Source organism: Nomascus leucogenys, chromosome 10, assembly GCF_006542625.1.
Source record: "Nomascus leucogenys isolate Asia chromosome 10, Asia_NLE_v1, whole genome shotgun sequence".
NCBI classification, from domain to species: Eukaryota; Metazoa; Chordata; class Mammalia; order Primates; family Hylobatidae; genus Nomascus; species Nomascus leucogenys.
In genome coordinates this window covers 35,673,929-35,693,319 of record NC_044390.1, presented here as the reverse complement: position 1 = coordinate 35,693,319, position 19,391 = coordinate 35,673,929, and the positions used below count along the sequence as shown (strand labels likewise).

The 19,391-nt window shown below is 39.3% G+C and overlaps 1 protein-coding gene across 2 annotated transcripts; it reads left to right on the top strand.

Moving 5' to 3' along the window:
* The first annotated feature begins 1,259 nt into the window (after positions 1-1,259).
* On the top strand, positions 1,260-17,452 carry CCT2 (chaperonin containing TCP1 subunit 2). Of its 2 annotated transcripts, XM_003259517.3 has the most exons (16): positions 1,260-1,444; positions 2,160-2,234; positions 2,641-2,706; positions 3,390-3,501; positions 3,815-3,891; positions 4,035-4,147; positions 5,342-5,544; positions 7,910-8,010; positions 8,821-8,948; positions 9,358-9,461; positions 13,014-13,133; positions 13,499-13,627; positions 13,829-13,932; positions 14,181-14,280; positions 15,742-15,883; positions 17,177-17,452. In XM_003259517.3, exons 1-16 carry the CDS (start codon positions 1,442-1,444, stop codon positions 17,205-17,207), a joined length of 1,608 nt encoding a protein of 535 aa, XP_003259565.1. In that variant the 5' UTR covers positions 1,260-1,441; the 3' UTR covers positions 17,208-17,452. The 2 variants fall into 2 exon arrangements, 1 of the variants encoding a protein (XP_003259565.1); XR_004031941.1 differs by lacking the exon at positions 17,177-17,452 and having other exon boundaries at positions 14,181-14,849; positions 15,742-15,829.
* Positions 17,453-19,391: the final 1,939 nt, after the last annotated feature.

The window sequence follows — 19,391 nt, the reverse complement described above, 5'->3', positions numbered from 1 at the left end:
CCCCTGGTGGAAATCAACCCACTTAGAGGAAATCTGAAGGGTAGAAACAACTAAAAAATTGAAAATTCCTGTTAATGTTAGCAATGTCAAAAATCCAGGAGACCCCAGCTACTCAGGACACCAAGGCAGGAAGATTGCTTGAGCCCAGGAGTTCCAGGCCAGCCTGGGCAACATAGGAGACCCCATCTCTAAAAAAAACAAAATAGAAAAAGAAAAATCCAGGAGCTTTTTTTTTTTTTTTTTTTTTGAGACAGAGTTTCGCTCTGTTGCCCAGGCTGGAGTGTAGCAGCGTGATCTCGGCTCACTGCAACCTCTGCCTCCCAGGTTCAAGCAATTCTCCTGCCTCAGCCTCCTGAGTAGCTGGGATTACAGGCATGCACACCACGCCGGGCTAATTTTTGTATTTTCAGTAGAGACAGGGTTTCACCGTGTTGGCCAAGCTGGTCTCCAACTCCTGACCTCAGGTGATCCGCCCGCCTTGGCCTCCCAAAGTGCTGGGATTACAGGCGTGAGCCACCGCGCCCTGCCGAGGAGCTTAAGTGATCAGTTAGTCAAAGGGAGAAAAGAGGGTATCAGTAGATGACAGAAAAATTTTTTAGAGAACAAATTTTTACACATCCGTCAACTTAGAGAAAGTAGAAAACTGTCTAAAATAAACTGAAATATTTGGGACTGATCTTGATGTCTGCATGTAAGAGTGTTTTGGCAGTCATCAAGATCAGTCCCAAATATTTCAGCTTATTATAAACAAAGACTAATATGTCGTCTCTACTATTGGAGTGAAAAAAAAAAAGACCGAAATGCAAAAATTCCTGTAAATGAGTAAATAGGGCAAAGATAAAATACTATAAATGTCTCTGTCAGTTCACAAGACCTTATCCTGGGCAGTCAACGTCCAGTTAGAAATAACGTTTGAAAATTCAGTAAGAGAAAAGGAAGTTTTTTTCTGTAATACTCAGTAAATAATGTTTAAAATTAACATAGCAATAATATTATCTGGGAATATGATAGTAAATAGCCCCTCCAAAAAACTGAAAAAGTTGAAAGCAGTTTTCCTGGAGACAGGAAGTGGTGAGGTAGATAAATTATGTTTTTCATTATTGGTATACTACATTTTAAACTGTGTACATGTGTGACTTTAATACAAGTGTTTAAAGATTAAATTTAAAAAAATGAAAAGCGTGAGCAAGAACTCCACTGCTACGGCAACCCGCGCAGCAGCCGCCTCTTTGTTCTCTAGCGGCGGCCACGCCCCCTTCAGTGTGAAAGCCTGCGTTTCCGGCCCGTGGGGCTCCAATCAAAATCGGACGCCTGCTGGCGGTAACGACAGGCCGGGGCCCCGCCCCTCACAGTAGGGCGTGTGGCGTCACTTCCGGCTTCCTTCTGTCGGCTGGCCACGAGCTGTGAGGGGATTCACTTGTGTGCGGAACTCCTCGGAACCATGGTGAGCCTGACCCCCCTGCCTCTTGCTCTGCCCCTGCCCCGCCGTGCTCTTGCCACCCCACTGCTTCCTCTGTCCTGCTAGGGTCGTAGGCTCCGTTTCTGTCTCCCCGGCCCGCCGCACATGGTGCGAGCCGTGGGGCGTGCGGCCTGCGCCAAGCCAGCCGGTGGAGCTCACCACGAGGGGGACGGGTGGACCGCAAAGCCAGCGTCTCCTTCAGCCCCGGTCTTTGCATAGTCCCGGCAGCTCAGGCCCGTGCCTCATCCCGAGCGAAGAAATTTCTAGTGTGGGAGCCGCTCCGCCCTCCCTCTAGGGGCGGAGCCTGGAGCGACGGGGCCGGAGCCATCCGAGGGTGGAAGATGGAGGCCGCGTTCCCTCGCCCGCCCGGCAGGCGTCCCCTTGATGGCCTGCAACCCCTCCCTGCCTCATTCTTAGTTCAAGATCGTCTTTAGTCTCGCTGTACGTAACTGTCAGTCTCGCTGGTGTATTGTTTATACTCCTGGGGGCCTTGTAAATCCGAAAAGCCATGTCGCTCTCCTACAAGTCCCTCTCTTCCACTTAAATGCCTTCTCCGATGGTGGAAGCTTCATTTGATTGAAAACATTATTGTAAATGAGTTTTCTCTTAGATATCCACTTGTAAGACTAGTGGAAGGCACCTCAGTTTATGTGTTAGAGTATTGTACTTAAACGGAATACCTGTTGGTTTTCCTTTTTAGGCGTCCCTTTCCCTTGCACCTGTTAACATCTTCAAGGCAGGAGCTGATGAAGAGAGAGCAGAGACAGCTCGTCTGGTAAGCCTTGTTCTAACCATTGTTTTAAAGGTAAAACTGGAGGCCAGGCGCGGTGGCTTACTCTTGTAATCCCAGTACTTTGGGAGGCCGAGGTAGGCGGATGAACTGAGGTCAGGAGTTCGAGACCAGCCTGGCCAACATGGCGAAACCCCGTTTCTACTAAAAATACAAAAATTAGCGGGGCGTGGTGACGGGCGCCTGTAATCCCAGCTACTCGGGAGGCTGAGGCAGGAGGATCGCTTGAACCCAGGAGGCGGAGGTTGCAGTGAGCTGAGATCACGCCATTGCACTACAGCCTGGGCGACAGAGCGAGACTCTGCCTCAAAAAAAAAAAAGTAAATAAAGGTAAAACTGCACTTGAAGACCGTAAAGTTGATTCTGATAATCTCCTTGGTTTTTACTCCAGACTTCTTTTATTGGTGCCATCGCCATTGGAGACTTGGTAAAGAGCACCTTGGGACCCAAAGGCATGGTAAGAAAAATAGAAAAGTTTTATATTTTAATATTGTTTTAGAGCCCTTGGTGGAAATATAATAACATTTTAAAATGCTTTTTAATCTTTAAAACGTTTAATTATAAAAGACAAGTATGTTCTCCTTAGTAAAAATCAGAGTCCCCAGAATCACCATCCCCAATCCCATGCCCCTCCCCAGTGACAAGTACTGTTATCATTTGCATGTACATCTTCTAATATTCTGTTTATGTAGAAGTATGTGTACTTTATTATGTATTTTATACTCGTAACAGATACTGTTTTATAAAACAGATACTATTTATCAATACTTTTTTGTAGCTTGCTCTTTTAAATTCCTTTCAGTGTAAGTAGATAACACTGCCCCTTTAACTGTCAAATATTATCCTTTACCTTAATTATTTTATAATTTAATTATGGCTGTATTGATAGTTTCTTTCCATTGTTTTTGCAGTTACAGTGTTGAAACAAAAACTAGTGTCTACCTGTGCTTCTAGTGTTTCTAGGGGTAGATACCATGGTTTGGTTATGTGGTGTATGTATCGAAAACATTTCATGAATGGATACCACAAAATAGCCATCCAGAGTGTTTATACACTAGCACTGTATGAGAATACTGATTGATCCATGCATTCTTCAAGATGTATTTATGTCTTAACTTGAACCAATTATGTTCCCTTTAGGACAAAATTCTTCTAAGTAGTGGACGAGATGCCTCTCTTATGGTAACCAATGATGGTGCCACTATTCTAAAAAACATTGGTGTTGACAATCCAGCAGCTAAAGTTTTAGTTGGTAAGTCTGAATATACTTTTTCACCAACTTAATAATACTGTTTGTTAACATTTTTGAAATAACTTTATAAATAGGCTGTGTTGACCAGTCGTACTGTCAGTTGATGTCCACTAGTTTTTAATTGTCGTCGTTAAAATACAATATTCAGGAGTGCCCGTATATTGGTGGTAAAACTGTTGCATTTCAGACCTCAGAATTCCGAATAATTTGTTGGATGAGGAACCTTGGTAAGTTTAGATTGGTAGTGAATATTTTTGGCGAATTTAGTGAGCAAAGAAGCAATGTTGAGTTAATAACTAATTTCTTTTTCTAGATATGTCAAGAGTTCAAGATGATGAAGTTGGTGATGGCACTACCTCTGTTACCGTTTTAGCAGCAGAATTATTAAGGGTAAGAGCAACTGAGCAACTCTTTTTTCCTACTGTGTTTTTGAGTATCAGAGGTAATCAAGTCCTTACTTCCTCTGTCTTTAGTATTGAGGAGTGCTTAATAATTTTCTATTTCTAACTTTTGTTTTATAACTTTATTAATAGGAAGCAGAATCTTTAATTGCAAAAAAGATTCATCCACAGACCATCATAGCGGGTTGGAGAGAAGCCACGAAGGCGGCAAGAGAGGCGCTGTTGAGTTCTGCAGTTGATAATGGGTTTGTATACCAAAGTACTACTGTTCTAAACATTTAGTTTCTTTCATAACATGCCTAATGCAAGAAATCTATAGGACACTTGAAAAGCATACACAAAGATCATCTTGCTGCCTCACCCCACTCCAACAGTCAACCCTACATCAGCCTCCCGAGATAGCCACTAAAGTTAAGTTTGGGTTTTTAGTCTTTTTTGTATATATCATCAAAATATACAAATAAAGCAAATAGTATAATACTGTGTAGAGGATTTGTTGGCTTCTTTTTAACCTAGTTAAATATTAAGCACATTTTTGGATGTCAATTTTCTATGCAGTATTTTAATAGAGTTACACATTTGAATATTTGGCTAGAATGACTGTATTAACCTATCTGCAGGGGGAAATTTGTGTATTTGACGATTTTTAGCTTTATAATAACTTTGTGACATTGTGACATAGCCCAAAGGTTTCTATAATTGTTGGGTCCAAAGGTAGGTGTGTGTGTTTTAAGGCACCCCCAAACGTGGGCTGCACAGCAGGTGAGCAGCAGGTGGAAAAATTGCCTTCCCATGAAACCAGTCCCTGGTGCCAAAAAGGTCGGGGACCACTGTTTTAAGGCACTTTTATTAATTTGCCCATTCACAACTGTATGATAATACTTGTTTTTCACGTCCTTTTATTTATTTATTTTGAGACGGAGTCTTGCTCTTAGAGTTGCCCAGGATGGAGTGCAGTGGCACGACTTCGGCTGACTGCAACCTCTGCCTCCTGGGTTCAAGCGATTCTCTTGCCTCAGCCTCTCAAGTAGCTGGGACTACAGGCATGTGCCATCATACCCAGCTAATTTTGTACTTTTAGTATAGATGGGGTTTCACCATGTTGGTCAGACTGATCTTGAACTGACCTCAAGTGATCCACCCTCCTCAGTCTCCCAAAGTGCTAGGATTACAGGCGTGAGCCACTGTGCCCGGCCATTTCTGACATTCTTGCCAACATTAGATTTTTGCATGCTTGTGTGACATACACCTTTTTTTTTTGGCATTTTGCCAGTTTTGTGGGGAAAATTAATTTGTGTTTCTTGCTTACTGCTGAGGTTTAATTCTTTTCATGTAGCTTACAAACTTGACCAGTTAGGGTAAAATTATCTATTGACATGAATATCTAGATAAATTTTGTAAAGTAGGGTTAATATGTTTATTTGGTTGGTTTTATTTAGTTCCGATGAAGTTAAATTCCGTCAAGATTTAATGAATATTGCGGGCACAACATTATCCTCAAAACTTCTTACTCATCACAAAGACCACTTTACAAAGTTAGCTGTAGAAGCAGTTCTCAGACTGAAAGGCTCTGGCAACCTGGAGGCAATTCATATTATCAAGAAGCTAGGAGGAAGTTTGGCAGATTCCTATTTAGATGAAGGTATGTATGAATGTCAGATACAAGAAGCTTTGATTGATGCTGAGGGCTGAATACTGAGTGAATTCTGTTTTGGGACGAGTGACCCTTTACAAAGCCAGTGAACTTGAATTTAAGGACATATCATATGTGCAACCATTTTTGTCATTTTATTGACAGTGTACTCCTCTTCCCTTGCTATTCCAGCATTGTTGATGATCTCTAGAGTTTACTTAACTACCATGAAGTTGTTTGCAGTCTCTGATAAAAGAGGAAATGTAGTTTTCTTTTACTAGAAATCATCTATTCTCGAATGGTACTTTTACCAGGATTATATGTATTTCTCCAGGAAGGGTCTGGGTCAGTCAAATCATTGTGTTAGCTGGTTGTTGAGGATGTACAGTTGACCATTGAACAACATGGGTTTGAACTATGTAGGTTCACAATGCAGAATTTTTCAATAAATATAGTCAGCCCTTTGTGTCCGTGGTTTGCACATGTGCAACCGAACGTGGATGGGAAATGCAGTATTTGCAGGATTTGAAACCCATGTATATAGTGGGCCAACTTCAAATCTACTGGTTCCATTCAGCCTGGAACTTAAGTATGTGTGGATTTTGGTGTATGTGGGCATCTTGGAACCAGTCCCCTTCGTATACTGGGGGATGACTAGTTTTTTTTAGAAAAGAATTTAAAAAAATTTCTTTAACAAATAATTATGTATGTCTATAGGGCAAGAGGGTCTAGTTCTTAAAGAGTGATAAATGAGACATAACAAGTACTGCTTTCTTAGTAGTACATTTTTGTTTAGAGTGAAGTTTTCCAGATCATCTTCACGTTATATTTACTCGACAAAATGGCCTGTCAAAAAGTATAGGCGTTCTCATATAGAGAAGGAAAAAAAAGAATTAGATGGTGCTTTACAACTTCTATGTTTACCATTGGTTTGGAGTCCTGGTTTTGTTCTATGTCATAGGTCTTGATTTATTTTAAGAGAGAGTCATAATTCTGAAAATACTCTTGGTTAAGTTTATATACAAGAGCTGTGTAGCATTTCTTTTCTTCTTTTTTTTTTTTTTTTTTTTTTTTGAGACGGAGTCTGGCTGTGTCACCCAGGCTGGAGTGCAGCAGAATGATCTCGCCTCACTGCAACCTCTGCCTCCTGAGTTCAAGCGATTCTCCTGCCTCAGCCTCCTGAGTAGCTGGGATTACAGGCGTGTGCCACCATGCCTGGCTAACTTTTTTGTATTTTTAGTAGAGCCAGGGTATTGCCATGTTGACCAGGCTGGTCTTGAACTCCTGACCTAAGGTGATCCACCTGCCTCAGCCTCCCAAAGTGCTGGGATGACAGGTGTGAGCCACCACGCCTGGCCGCTGTGTAACATTTCTAATAGGGGCTGGTGGTAGGGAAGGAGTATTAAAAGTAGCACAAGCAGCACCATTCTTGAATGTCTGCTCTGTTTTAGGAATTGTAATAGGAACTTTAGTCATTTAGTCATCAGAGCTGGTGAGTGAGGATTAGGTTCACTTGAATAGAGTAGAAAACCCAAGGTAATGGTGGCTTCATAAGGGAAAAGTTTCTAATGTAACCAAGAAAGGCCTAGAAAGGTAGGTGGTACTGGGTTTGTATGATGGTTCCAAAGCAGCAGGACTAGGCTGGTAACTAGCACCTCTTGCTACTGGTAACATTCCTGTTTTACAAATTAGCATCTCTGGTTGGATAATTTGTCCAAGGTTATATAGCCAGCAGCAGGGGCATGATTGGGGTCAGGTTTATCTGACTCCATAGTGTCCATGGTTTTTCCATTTTTACCACCAGCCTCAATACCTGAATCTTCAGTTTTTCTTTTGTGATTTTAAGCTAATAAAAATGGACTTAACCTATTGTCTTTATATTGCAACCCATACAGATGTGGGTGTAGTATATATCTGAAACAAAAGTTTCAAAATACTGTTTAATTTTATTGTCTGTACTGTGCTCTCATATTTTCTGTTTCATATATTATTTTGTAAGTAACCCATTAAATTGATTTTGTAATAACTCTTCTAGTGGGATGCTTTATGCCAGAAGTGTCCAAGGAAGAGAATACAGTCACGGGTTCCTAGTTTCTGTTTCTGGCCGGGCCGGTAAAGCCCCTTCCTCATCCCTCTTTTCTGCTTATCACTAGAGACAGAAACTAAAATCCATGGCTTTCAGGCGCTAAAAGCCTAAAAGCAAAACAACAGAATAAGGCAGGTTGGATAAGCTTGCTTTTATGCCTTCTAAGAGCTTGGTAAATTGGACTTAAATAGCTTCTTTGAAATAGTGATATGATAAAGCAGACAGCTTTATAAGATTTACTAAGGCTGCTTTGAAGTATTAAATATACTGTTCTCATATTTATTGTAGGATTTCTGTTGGATAAAAAAATTGGAGTAAATCAACCAAAACGAATTGAAAATGCTAAAATTCTTATTGCAAATACTGGTATGGATACAGACAAAATAAAGGTATGTAACTCTACTTTTTAAAAATTAAAATTACTGGCCAGGCAGAGTGGCTCACGCCTGTAATCCTAGCAATTTGGGAGGCCGAGGCGGTGGGTCATCTGAGATCAGAAGTTTGAGACCAGCCTGACCAAGATGGAGAAACCCTGTCTCTACTAAAAAAAAAAAAAATACAAAATTAGCTGGGCGTAGTGGCCCATGCCTGTAATCCCAGCTATTCGGGAGGCTGAGGCAGGAGAATCACTTGAACCCAGGAGGCGGAGGTTGCAGTGAGCCGAGATCGCGCCACTGCACTCAAGCCTGGGCAACAAGAGTGAAATTCCGTCTCGAAAGTCTCAAAAAAAAAAAAAAAAAGGTTGGCTTCTATAAACTCAGGAATCAATTGCACTAAAAAGCTTGGAATAGGTATGAATCTATTGTGTATATACACATGTATATACTTTTAGATATATACGTTGGTAAAAATGTTGAAATATGCTATGGGACTCTTTAAAAAGAGTAATGAGGCCTGGCATGGTGGTTCACACCTGTAATCCCAGTACTTTGGGAGGCCAGGCGGGCGGATCACAAGGTCAGGAGTTCAAGGCCAGACTGACCAATATGAGATGGTGAAACCCCTTCTTTACTAAAAATACAAAAATTAGCTGGGCGTGGTGGTGCACGGCTGAGGCAGGAGAATCACTTGAACCCAGTGGGTGGAGGTTGCAGTGAGCCGAGATTGCCCCACCGCACTCTAGCCTGGGCGACAAACGAGACTCAATCTCAAAAAAAAGTAATGAAACTGATGCTCTCTTTATGCTTTGTTTGTCTTAGATATTTGGTTCCCGGGTAAGAGTTGACTCTACAGCAAAGGTTGCAGAAATAGAACATGCGGAAAAGGAAAAAATGAAGGAGAAAGTTGAACGTATTCTTAAGCATGGAATAAATTGCTTTATTAACAGGTCTGTGTTTGCTTGTAAGAAAGGATTTTTTTCCATGAAAGTTTAAGGAATACTTCATATTTACTTATATTGAATTAATGATTTTTTTACTTAGGAACTGTCTTACATAACTTCACTTAAATTATGGATTTTCGTAATCAGTAAATTGTGATTTATGCACACTTACAGTGCCCAGAATTACGGGATTGATTTATACAGTTACTATAATAAAGAACACTTGTTTTCAATACTAGTAATGGCTGCATTAGTACTATAGTTGATAAACTCTAATCATACAGGTAAGAAATGCAATCTTGTTCTAATTTGCATTTCTTTTACTTGTGGTAAAAATGTTTACATGTTTTTTAGTCTAATGTAGTTTATCTTGTAACAGTTTTGAGCATAATGTTTTCATGTATTTTATTTACAGGCAATTAATTTATAATTATCCTGAACAGCTCTTTGGTGCTGCTGGTGTCATGGCTATTGAGCATGCAGATTTTGCAGGTGTGGAACGCCTAGCTCTTGTCACAGGTATGGAAAAAAGATATTGTTTTCTAACAAACACAGTAGTCAGTCTTGGATTTGTTATTTGTTATTATATGCAACTACCTTTAAGGAGTTTAGAATTTCAACAGTTATTCTGAAATCTATACTCTTGGATACCTTTAATTTAGATACATAGATACATTACATTTACGATACCAAATTATATACCACATTTGCTGTAGGTATAGATTTCTTTCATTGTGTCACTGTTTTAAAGGTAGATTTTTGGCCAGGCGCAGTGGCTCGTGCCTGTACTCCCGGCACTTTGGGAGGCCAAGGCAGCCAGATTGCTTGAGCTCAGGAGTTTCAGACCAACCTGGGCAACATGGTGAAACCACATGCCTACAAAAAAAAAAAATTGGCCAGGTGTGGTGGCAAGCGCCTGTGATCCTAGCCACTTGGGAGGCTGAGGGATGAGAATCACTTGAGCCCGGGAGGCAGAGGTTGCAGTCAGTGGAGATGGTGCTACTGCACTCCAGCCTTGGCGACATAGTGAGACCCTGTCTCAAAAAAAAAAAAAAAAAAAGATATATATATATTTTTTCTCACAAACCTGTAAGACCATTGTTAAAATCTGAACAAACTAGAGCTTTAAAAAGTCTTGTCTACTTACATTTATCTAGTTTGTTCATTTGTTTTTATTGCTTAGTAAGTAGTTGAATGCTTTGTGTCCTTTGTAGGAGTACAGTTACAATAGTAACCTTTATTGAACACTTACTGTATGCTGGAGAGTGGTTCAAGTACTGAAAAATTGCTTTTGTTAATTTTTAAAAATTTCTGAAAGTAATAAATGTTAGCATACGTGAAACAATCAACATTGTATAATGAAAATTAGTATACCTCAATACCCTTTAATAGAAGTATGAGTGATACAATTCCAGTTGTGTCAAATAGAAATTGTGTTTATAAATCAGACATGTTTGTCTACATCACAGTGACATAAGAGTTCAGGCTGGTTGCGGTGGCTCATGCTTGTAATCCCAGTGCTTTGAGAGGCCAAGGCAGGAAGATTGCTTGAAGCCAGGAGTTCAAGACCAGCCTGGGCAATACAGTAAGACTCTCTCTACAAAAAATTAGCCAGGCGTGGTGGCACATGCCTGTAGTCCTAGCTGCTTGGGAGGTTGAGGCAGGAGATCTCTTCAGCCCAGGAGTTCAAGGCTGCAGTGAGCTGTGATCACGTCACTGCACTCCATCCTAAGTGACAGAGCAAGACCCTGTCTTTAAAAAAAAAAAAAAAAAAAAAGTGTAGCTTGTTTGCCCTTTATTGTGGTAATGGTTTAAAAATTATTGTTTATTAAATTTTTACAGATTTAGGGATATAAGTTTAGTTTTGTTAATGGTTTTCATAGTACACTCTAAGCCCTGGAAAACTAAGTTTAACATTTTTCTAGATTTTAGGTCCTTGAAAATGAATGAATAGGTTGGAAAGTTGGTTTGGGAATGAGAATTAAGGAGACCTGGAGACCTGGGTTATGAGTTGTGAAGTCAGTAGGGCTGTCACACTGTTTGGAACTGCCATGAATATTAGAAGAAATTATAGTGTACTAACCTTTGGAGAGTGGACTTGGTCTCATCCCAGAATGATCTCTTAAGACGTTTTTTTTAATCATTTGAGAAGCATAGTCTTCCTCTAACCAAGAGACATTTTCCTTTAATTACTTGAAGTGGGTTTACCTGCTTTAAAGTTCTTTAGGAGCCATTGCATACTTGATGCTTTAAGGTGACAAATAAACAAAATTTAAGATGCTCATGTTTATGTAATTCATTCTTTAGTTCCACAAAATAAAGATGTAAGAGGCTGAGTGCGGTGGCTCACGCCTGTAATCCCAGCACTTTAGGAGGCCTAAGTGGGCAGATCACAAGGTCTGGAGTTTGAGACCAGCCTGGTCAATATGGTGAAACCCTGTCTCTACTAAAAATACAAAAATTAGCCAGGCTTGGTGGTGGGCGCCTGTAGTCCCAGCTACTCGGGAGGCTGAGGCAGGAGAATCACTTGAACCTGGGACGTGGAGGTTGCAGTGAGCTGAGATTGGCGCCACTGCACTCCAGCCTGGGTGACAGAGCGAGACTCCGTCTCAAAAAAAAAAAAAAAAAAAAAAAAAAAAAAAAAAAAAAAAAAAAAAAAAAGATGTAAGAAGCAAATGGTAATAATATATTGATGGGATAAACATATCGTAACATATACCCAGCAGAATGTTTATTAAGTACACCAACTGTATGTCTGTGAAGGTGACCACATGGTGGCTCCCATCCTTAAAAGCTCAGTGGTTGTCAAAGGTGTATAATGACATTGGTTCTTGCAAGTGTCATTAAATAAATGTCTTGCACTGGGCATGGTGGCATGTGCCAGTAGTTTGATTTATTCAAGAGGCTGAGGCAGAAAGATTGCTTGTGCCCAGAAGGTTGTGCTATGATGGTGCCTGGTGAATAGTCATTGCGCTCCATTCTAGGCAAGGTAGCAAGACACTCTCTCTTTAAAAAGAAAGAAAGTCTCATATGTAGAAGGATGAAGTGAAAAGTTTCATAAGCCAAGTTAGTCTTATTTTTGGATATGACGTCCCAAGTATCTGTTGTGTCTCACATCTAGAACACAAAGCAGTCTCAGAATTTTCCCAGCCAAAAGTAAAAAGAACTTTATACAAATTATGAGTATAAATTAGTAGTTTCGAAGACCAGAGTCTGTATGAATTTATTGTAAAATAAATAATAGAGCATTGACAGATTCATCAGTAAGGCATAGGAAAAGAAGGGTTGATTGATAATACATGCAATTCACATTATGAAAAGAGTAGTCAGCTAGAGAAAAGGATTTTGAAATGGAAACCTGACTTTTGCTTAGTTAGGAAATAGGGAATGAAGTGGCTGACCTGTTCAGTTTACAGCATGGAAGATGGAGGGAAAATAGGCATAGAAATGAGACATAAGGACTAAAATTAATTTGTTCTTATTAAATTTGGTCTGGGAAATTCTTAGTATGCATTTCTTGTTTTTTTAGGCCTTACGACATTTCGTTTGTGATAATTAGAGATATCAGGTGCTAATTAAGCAGTTCATGAAGTGTATAGTGGTTGACATATAGGACAGATATTTTCATGTCTTGTCCAGGGAATTGTGTCATGAGGGCTTTGTCTTATAGATTGGATTCAGAAGAGAATCTGAATTTAAACTCAAGTAACTGCTTTAAGACTCAGTTTAACCTTTGGGAGTGTGCTTATAGATCTGAAGCCAGACTGCTTGGGTTTGAACCCCAGCTTTTTATATTCATCCTAGTTAGGTAACTTTGGATAGGAAAGTAAAACTCTTGGCCTCATTTTTATCGTGTGTAAAATGGGATAATAATGCAGTCTATCCAAGAGGATTGTTTTAAAGATTAAATAGTTAGTCGATATGAAGTATTTAAAAAGAGTGCCTGGATATAATAAGCAATCAATTTTTAAAATGTTAAACACATTACCTATCATTATCCATTACTGCTTATTAGAAAGCAGGAATTTTAAGCCTGCTGTGCATTTAACTAATAAATGTTTATGTTTATAGGTGGTGAAATTGCCTCTACCTTTGATCACCCAGAACTGGTGAAGCTTGGAAGTTGCAAACTTATCGAGGAAGTCATGATTGGAGAAGACAAACTCATTCACTTTTCTGGGGTTGCCCTTGGTGAGTGATTATGTAGATCCTGGTTAGGGTGTCTAAATTCTTGCTAGGCTCTGTTGAAGTAAAGGTTATTGTAGTTACTAGAATAGCATTATCTTACAAGTCTTAACTCTTCAGAAGCATGATATATATTTTGTTTCAGTCTCTTGAAGTCAACCTCATATTTACCATGTCTTTGTGAACAGTGCATGTTCAACGTAGTTTTTTTCCTTGATAACTTAGAACCATTATGGGCCTTGATTGTTGGAGAATGTATAATACAGGAAGACAGTTCGGCTTTCAGAACCCAGTAATATAACCAACACCTGCATAAATAATAGAAGGCAAACTTTTTATCCCTAAGTGGTCACTGTGTGTTTTAATTTTAGGTGAGGCTTGTACCATTGTTTTGCGTGGTGCCACTCAACAAATTTTAGATGAAGCAGAAAGATCATTGCATGACGCTCTTTGTGTTCTTGCGCAAACTGTAAAGGACTCTAGAACAGTTTATGGAGGAGGTAAGCATTTAGAAAATGTTGAATATATTTTTAATTTCTTAAAGTACAATATAAGTCATAGGTGGTTTTAATGGTTCTTATAGAAACTTTATATTGCCTTTGCACTAAATTTAAAAATGCTTGGCATATCTTAAAGTCAGTAATTCAGTATTTTGGAGACAACTAAGTATTGCAATATTTTATTGGAATTTTAATCTGTAGGCTGTTCTGAGATGTTGATGGCTCATGCTGTGACACAGCTTGCCAATAGAACACCAGGCAAAGAAGCTGTTGCAATGGAGTCCTATGCTAAAGCACTGAGAATGGTAAGTTAATCAAAATGAGAGATCTGAACTTAAGTTATGTGGTTATTGATAGTTTTAAAATGAGTAGAAAATGAACTCGTTAATACTGCTTTTAAATTTGATTCTGGAGTTTCTCCTCTTCGTGAGCATAATTGAAGCGGATTTTACATTGTTTCTAAATGTATAATTTTAAAAAACTATCCTAGTTAGGAGTAAATCAGTGGTTCTTACAGTAGAGTGAGTAGTTACTTGTTTTCTTCATTTCATAGTTGCCAACCATCATAGCTGACAATGCAGGCTATGACAGTGCAGACCTGGTGGCACAGCTCAGGGCTGCTCACAGTGAAGGCAATACCACTGCTGGATTGGGTAAGCAATCAAGGGGAACTTTGTGGCCGTTGTTAAAAGTAACTCTTTTCACCAAGCTTTTTTTTTTCTTTTGGAACATAAAGAGTTAAAATAACAATATAAAAGACTCTTTTGGCCTTTGTCCTCATAATCATTACATGTGCTGGGAAAATGTGTGTGACTTTATATGCTCAGCATTTCCAAAACTTTGTTTTTCCATAAGACATATAAAACTGGTTAGAAGATTTGTAACTATTTGGTATATAATGACTATAGGATTTAAATATAAACAATACTTACATTCTGAAAAATAACATAAACTATTATGTTGCTTATACAATCAGTATAAACTTCTAATTTCATAGTAAACTTACTGCAAGATAATCTTGAGTACAGATCACAGATCTCCAGTCCATAGATAAAAGTGGCCAATGAGGCAGATTTAATTCATATTGAAAAACTTTCTGACAAGCTGTGCTGGACATTATAGAGTAGTCTTAAGAAGGTAGATAATCCTGTCATTGAACGAGAGGAAGCACCAGTTAATCTATGAGAAAATGAAGCAGGATTCTCACAAGAAGAGAAGTTGGGTAGGTAACTTACAAATTTTCTTCCATTTGTTTTTCGTTATTTGACATTGTTGTCTTCTATTAATATGGGTGATCAGTAGTTGACATTGTTATTATTATTATTATTATTATTATTATTATTATTATTACTGACACAATGGTCTTGCTCTGTTCCCCAGGCTGGAGTGCAGTGGCACCATTATAATTCACTGCAGCCTTGAACCCCTGGCACAAGCAGTTCTCCTTCTTCAGCCTTCCAAGTAGTTAGGGCTAAAGGCACGTGCCACAATGCCTGACTAAATTATTTTTATTTTCTTAGAGATGGGGGAGCAGTCTCACTATGTTGTTCAGGCTGGCCTCAAGCAGTCCTCCTGCCTCAGCCTCCCAAAGTGCTAGGATTATAGGTGTGAGCCACTGATCCTGGCCCCTTTTATTTTATTTATTTATTTTTTTAGATAGAATTTCGCTCTTGTTGCTCAGGCTGGAGTGCAGTGGCATGATCTCAGCTCACTGCCACCTCCGCCTCCTGGGTTCAAGTGATTCTCCTGCCTCAGCCTCTTGAGTAGCTGGGATTACAGGTGCCCACCACCATGCCCGGCTAATTTTTTGTATTTTTAGTAGACGAGGTTTCACCATGTTTGCCAGGCTGGTCTCCAACTCCTGACCTCAGGTGATCTACCTGCCTCAGCCTCCCAAAGTGCTGGGAGTACAGATGTGAGCTGCCACACCCGGCCCCTTTTAATTTTTTTAAAGGCTTTCTTTGAGCTCATTTGTAGGCTTATCCATCTACTGAGTAAAGTAGTTGGGTGTCCTAATTTTATTAATAACAGGATTAATTTTTATTATAAATCATTAGAGATGTTTTGATACTTTAGTTAAAACTTCTTTTTAGTAAACATGTTTTTCTTTGCAGATATGAGGGAAGGCACCATTGGAGATATGGCTATCCTGGGTATAACAGAAAGTTTTCAAGTGAAGCGACAGGTTCTTCTGAGTGCAGCTGAAGCAGCAGAGGTGATTCTGCGTGTGGACAACATCATCAAAGCGGCACCCAGGTACCTTAACACTTTTCTCAGAAAAAATTACTAACAGCAAAACAAAATAGGGAGCTGTATTTATTTTATAATTAGAGTTAATGAAAAGCAGAGACAGTTTTGCCTGGATAAAAGTATTACGTAAGTTATTTAAAATATCACAACTCTTAACACTTAAGCCAGAAGAACTTAAGGGGAAAGAGGGATGGGCAGCTGAGGTAGCTCTCAGGATTGAAAAGGCACAGAAAGAGCCATGCTTGGAAAGGTCAAGTACTGAGGACAGTAGATGCTGTGATGCTTTCTATTGTCTTTAAACAATGATAGCAAAAGGAAACTGAGCTCTGTAACTCAAGTGTTCTAGGGCAAGGTCATATAGCCACACCTACTCCCAGAAATCTTCACAATAAGTCAGTGCCCTCACCCACAATTGAAATACACTTAAAAAATGTGTAATACCTTGTTCGGTCTGATACTGTTTTAGAGATCAGGTATCTTTTATTAGCAAATTCTGAGTAATTTGCAGTAAAGAAACTGAATTTTGTTTAACCCAGCCTTCCAAACCTACCAGACCATGGGCTTCTTTTTCATATTCCTTATTAATCTCCAGAGGACTTTTTTTTTCAGATCAGTGCCCTGTGACAGCTGCTGCATAACTCTTGACAATGGTTAGCATCCTAGTCCCCCTATAAGCTACTAAGGGTGAAAAGTTTATCTCTTTATATGATCCCTGTATAGTGCTGTACTCTTCGATCTGTTCTTAAGCTTCTTCAGCTTCTCTGAACTGTTGTGTTTGCCTCTAAAAGCAGTGTTTCTCAAGCTTTAGATCCTTGAACAAGCATTAAGTACAAATTTACTAGTACCCTTATCCCATCTTTCCAAAAGATTGTTCTATGCCCCCTTATTGTATGGTCACCAAAGAATAAAAGATGAGAATAGAAGGTCCTTCTTGTTGGTGGGGGTGTCTGCAGAGTCCCAAGGCAGAACAGTCCTGATGTGGTGCAGGGCATCACACGGAGAGGGAGCTGAGTGGCTAGCTCAGGTCTGTCTTCCTCCTCACCTGAAGCCAGCAGTCCCATCCTATATAACCCATTAGCCCATGACATAACTTGGTCACCTCTTAAAAGCCCAACTTCCAGTACTGCCACATTGGGGATTCAGTTTCAATGTGAGTGTTATAGGGGACACACATGCAAACCATTGCAGAGTTATAACAGTTTTAATACAGGATTCTAGTTGTGTTTGTATTTAGTATAATACTTTGGATAAAATCATGCTCTTCATTTTTCACTATTGACTTTTTTCTTACTCTCATAGGAAACGTGTCCCTGATCACCACCCCTGTTAAGCATTCCCACGTGCTGTTGATCTTTGGACCAGTTTCTAGCAAAGTTGTGTTTGAAAGATAGTCTATTAAAGAAGACTGTAGAATCTGTTTATCGGTGCCCATTATGTCCTTAAGTTTGGATATTTAGCTGACCTTTTCTTTAACATAGGTCTAATTTATTTGCCGTGTCATTTTCCATACAAATCAGTTGATTTAAAAAAGTTCATTTCTCATACTGTGCATTAAAATAAAGATTTGAACAATTACTTGGTTCTTAATGTCTTACATGTGTGTATTCTGTTTGAACTCTACTTAATGGAAATTAATGATTATTTTCAATATGGCATTTTCCAGCTTAATTAATGATTGGCCATCTACATTTTTGAAATAATTATCTTGATTAATATAAGCCCAAGTCAAATGTGATAAACACACCATATATTAGTCTTTTGGTTTTGTTGCTGGGCTGTAAGAACACTCAATCATGGCCGGGTGCAGTGGCTCATGCCTGTAATCCTAATATTGGGAGGCCAAGGCGGGTGGATCACTTGAAGTCGAGTTCAAGACCAGCCTGGGCAACATGGTGAAACCCCATCTCTACTAAAAATACAAAAATTAGCTGGGCATAGTGGTGGGCACCTGTAATCCCAGTTGCTTGGGATTTAATTTACCCATTTAATTTTGTTCAGTGAAAATGCCATAAACTAGTACTCATTTAATTTTGTGTAGTCTAAGTGCTGTCTCTTGCATTGAAAAAAATTACGATGCTTTCTGTGATGTGATTTTTTTTTTTTTTTTTGAGACGGAGTCTTGCCCTGTCCCCCAGGCTGGAGTGCAGTGTGGCACGATCTCGGCTCACTGCAACCTCCACCTTGCAGTTTCTAATGATTCTCCTGCCTCAGCCTTTCGAGTAGGTGGGATTACATGGTAGTCCGCCACCATGCCCAGCTAATTTTTGTATTTTTAGTAGAGAATGGGATTTTGCCATGTTGGCCAGGCTGGTCTCTATGTTATGTGATGTTTTTAAGCTTGAAAAAGTCATATTTTAAAGTTGCAAGATGATGTGCTCTAAGTACCTCTTTTTTTTTTTTTTTTGAGACAGGATCTCACTCTGTCCCCCAGGCTAGAGTACAGTTGTGTGATCACGGCTCACTACAGCCTCTACCTCCTGGGCTCAAGCGATTCTTTCACCCTCCCAAGTAGGTGGGACTATAGGTGCATGGCATCATGCCTGGCTGATTTTTTTTTTTTTTTTTTTATTGTAGAGACAGGTTTTGCTGTGCTGCCCAGGCTGGTTCTCAGCACCTCTTTCCAATGCTTTGTAAGGTAATTTCTCTGAAGAAGAGTATGGTTAGACTTAAGTATTGTTATTGATTGAGTTTTTTTTGTTTTTTTTTTTTAAGGGTTTTTTGTTTTGGGTAAGTGGATAAGAGAATGAGAATGGGTTTAAGTATGGACTGAGTTCGCTGGTTTAAAGGCAACTCTAGATTTGGAGGCTGTTAATAATGCATCAGTATGTAGCAGAATACACAAGAAGTAAGAGCCCAACAGGTTGAGTTTTTATTGGACATCTGTGTTAACATGGAGGGACATTCCCATAAAGGAGCAAAGGATTTTTAAAGAAACACTGATAGACCAAACATTTTTTTGTTGCGGGAAGCGGGGGAGGTTGAGACATCCAAGAATTTGTCTCAATATTTTAATATTTGTAGATGTGATTAAAACTAAAAGAATGTGGTATTAGAATTACACTGAATAACAATACCATCTGCTGTGTGATTTTTTTAAGTGCTTTATCACACATTAATTGTAATCCTCACAACTGAGGTAGGTGGGAGCAGGAGAGCATATGACAGAACCCACAAAGGATGTGGTGGGACAGGTGAGTTTATCCTGAGGGGCCAGATGGCATGGAGTTAGGCATATTTTCTCCAAAGACCTTAAAACAGATTTGACAATAAAAAAGTTTAAAAAGGTAAAAATATGGAAACTACTATATTCAAGAATATAGCCATACCTTGCCTTCATGTATTTTGAAGCCCTTACTGATTGTTGTCTTTAGAAAAATCTCAAGTTCACAAATATCTTTCCAGTTTCAGAGGTAAGTAGGACCTAGACCTAATTCCTGTTAACGGTTTTAGGATGGAGTTTTTACAATTTTAGATTTGGGGTACATGTGCTGCTTTGTTACACGGGTATTATGTG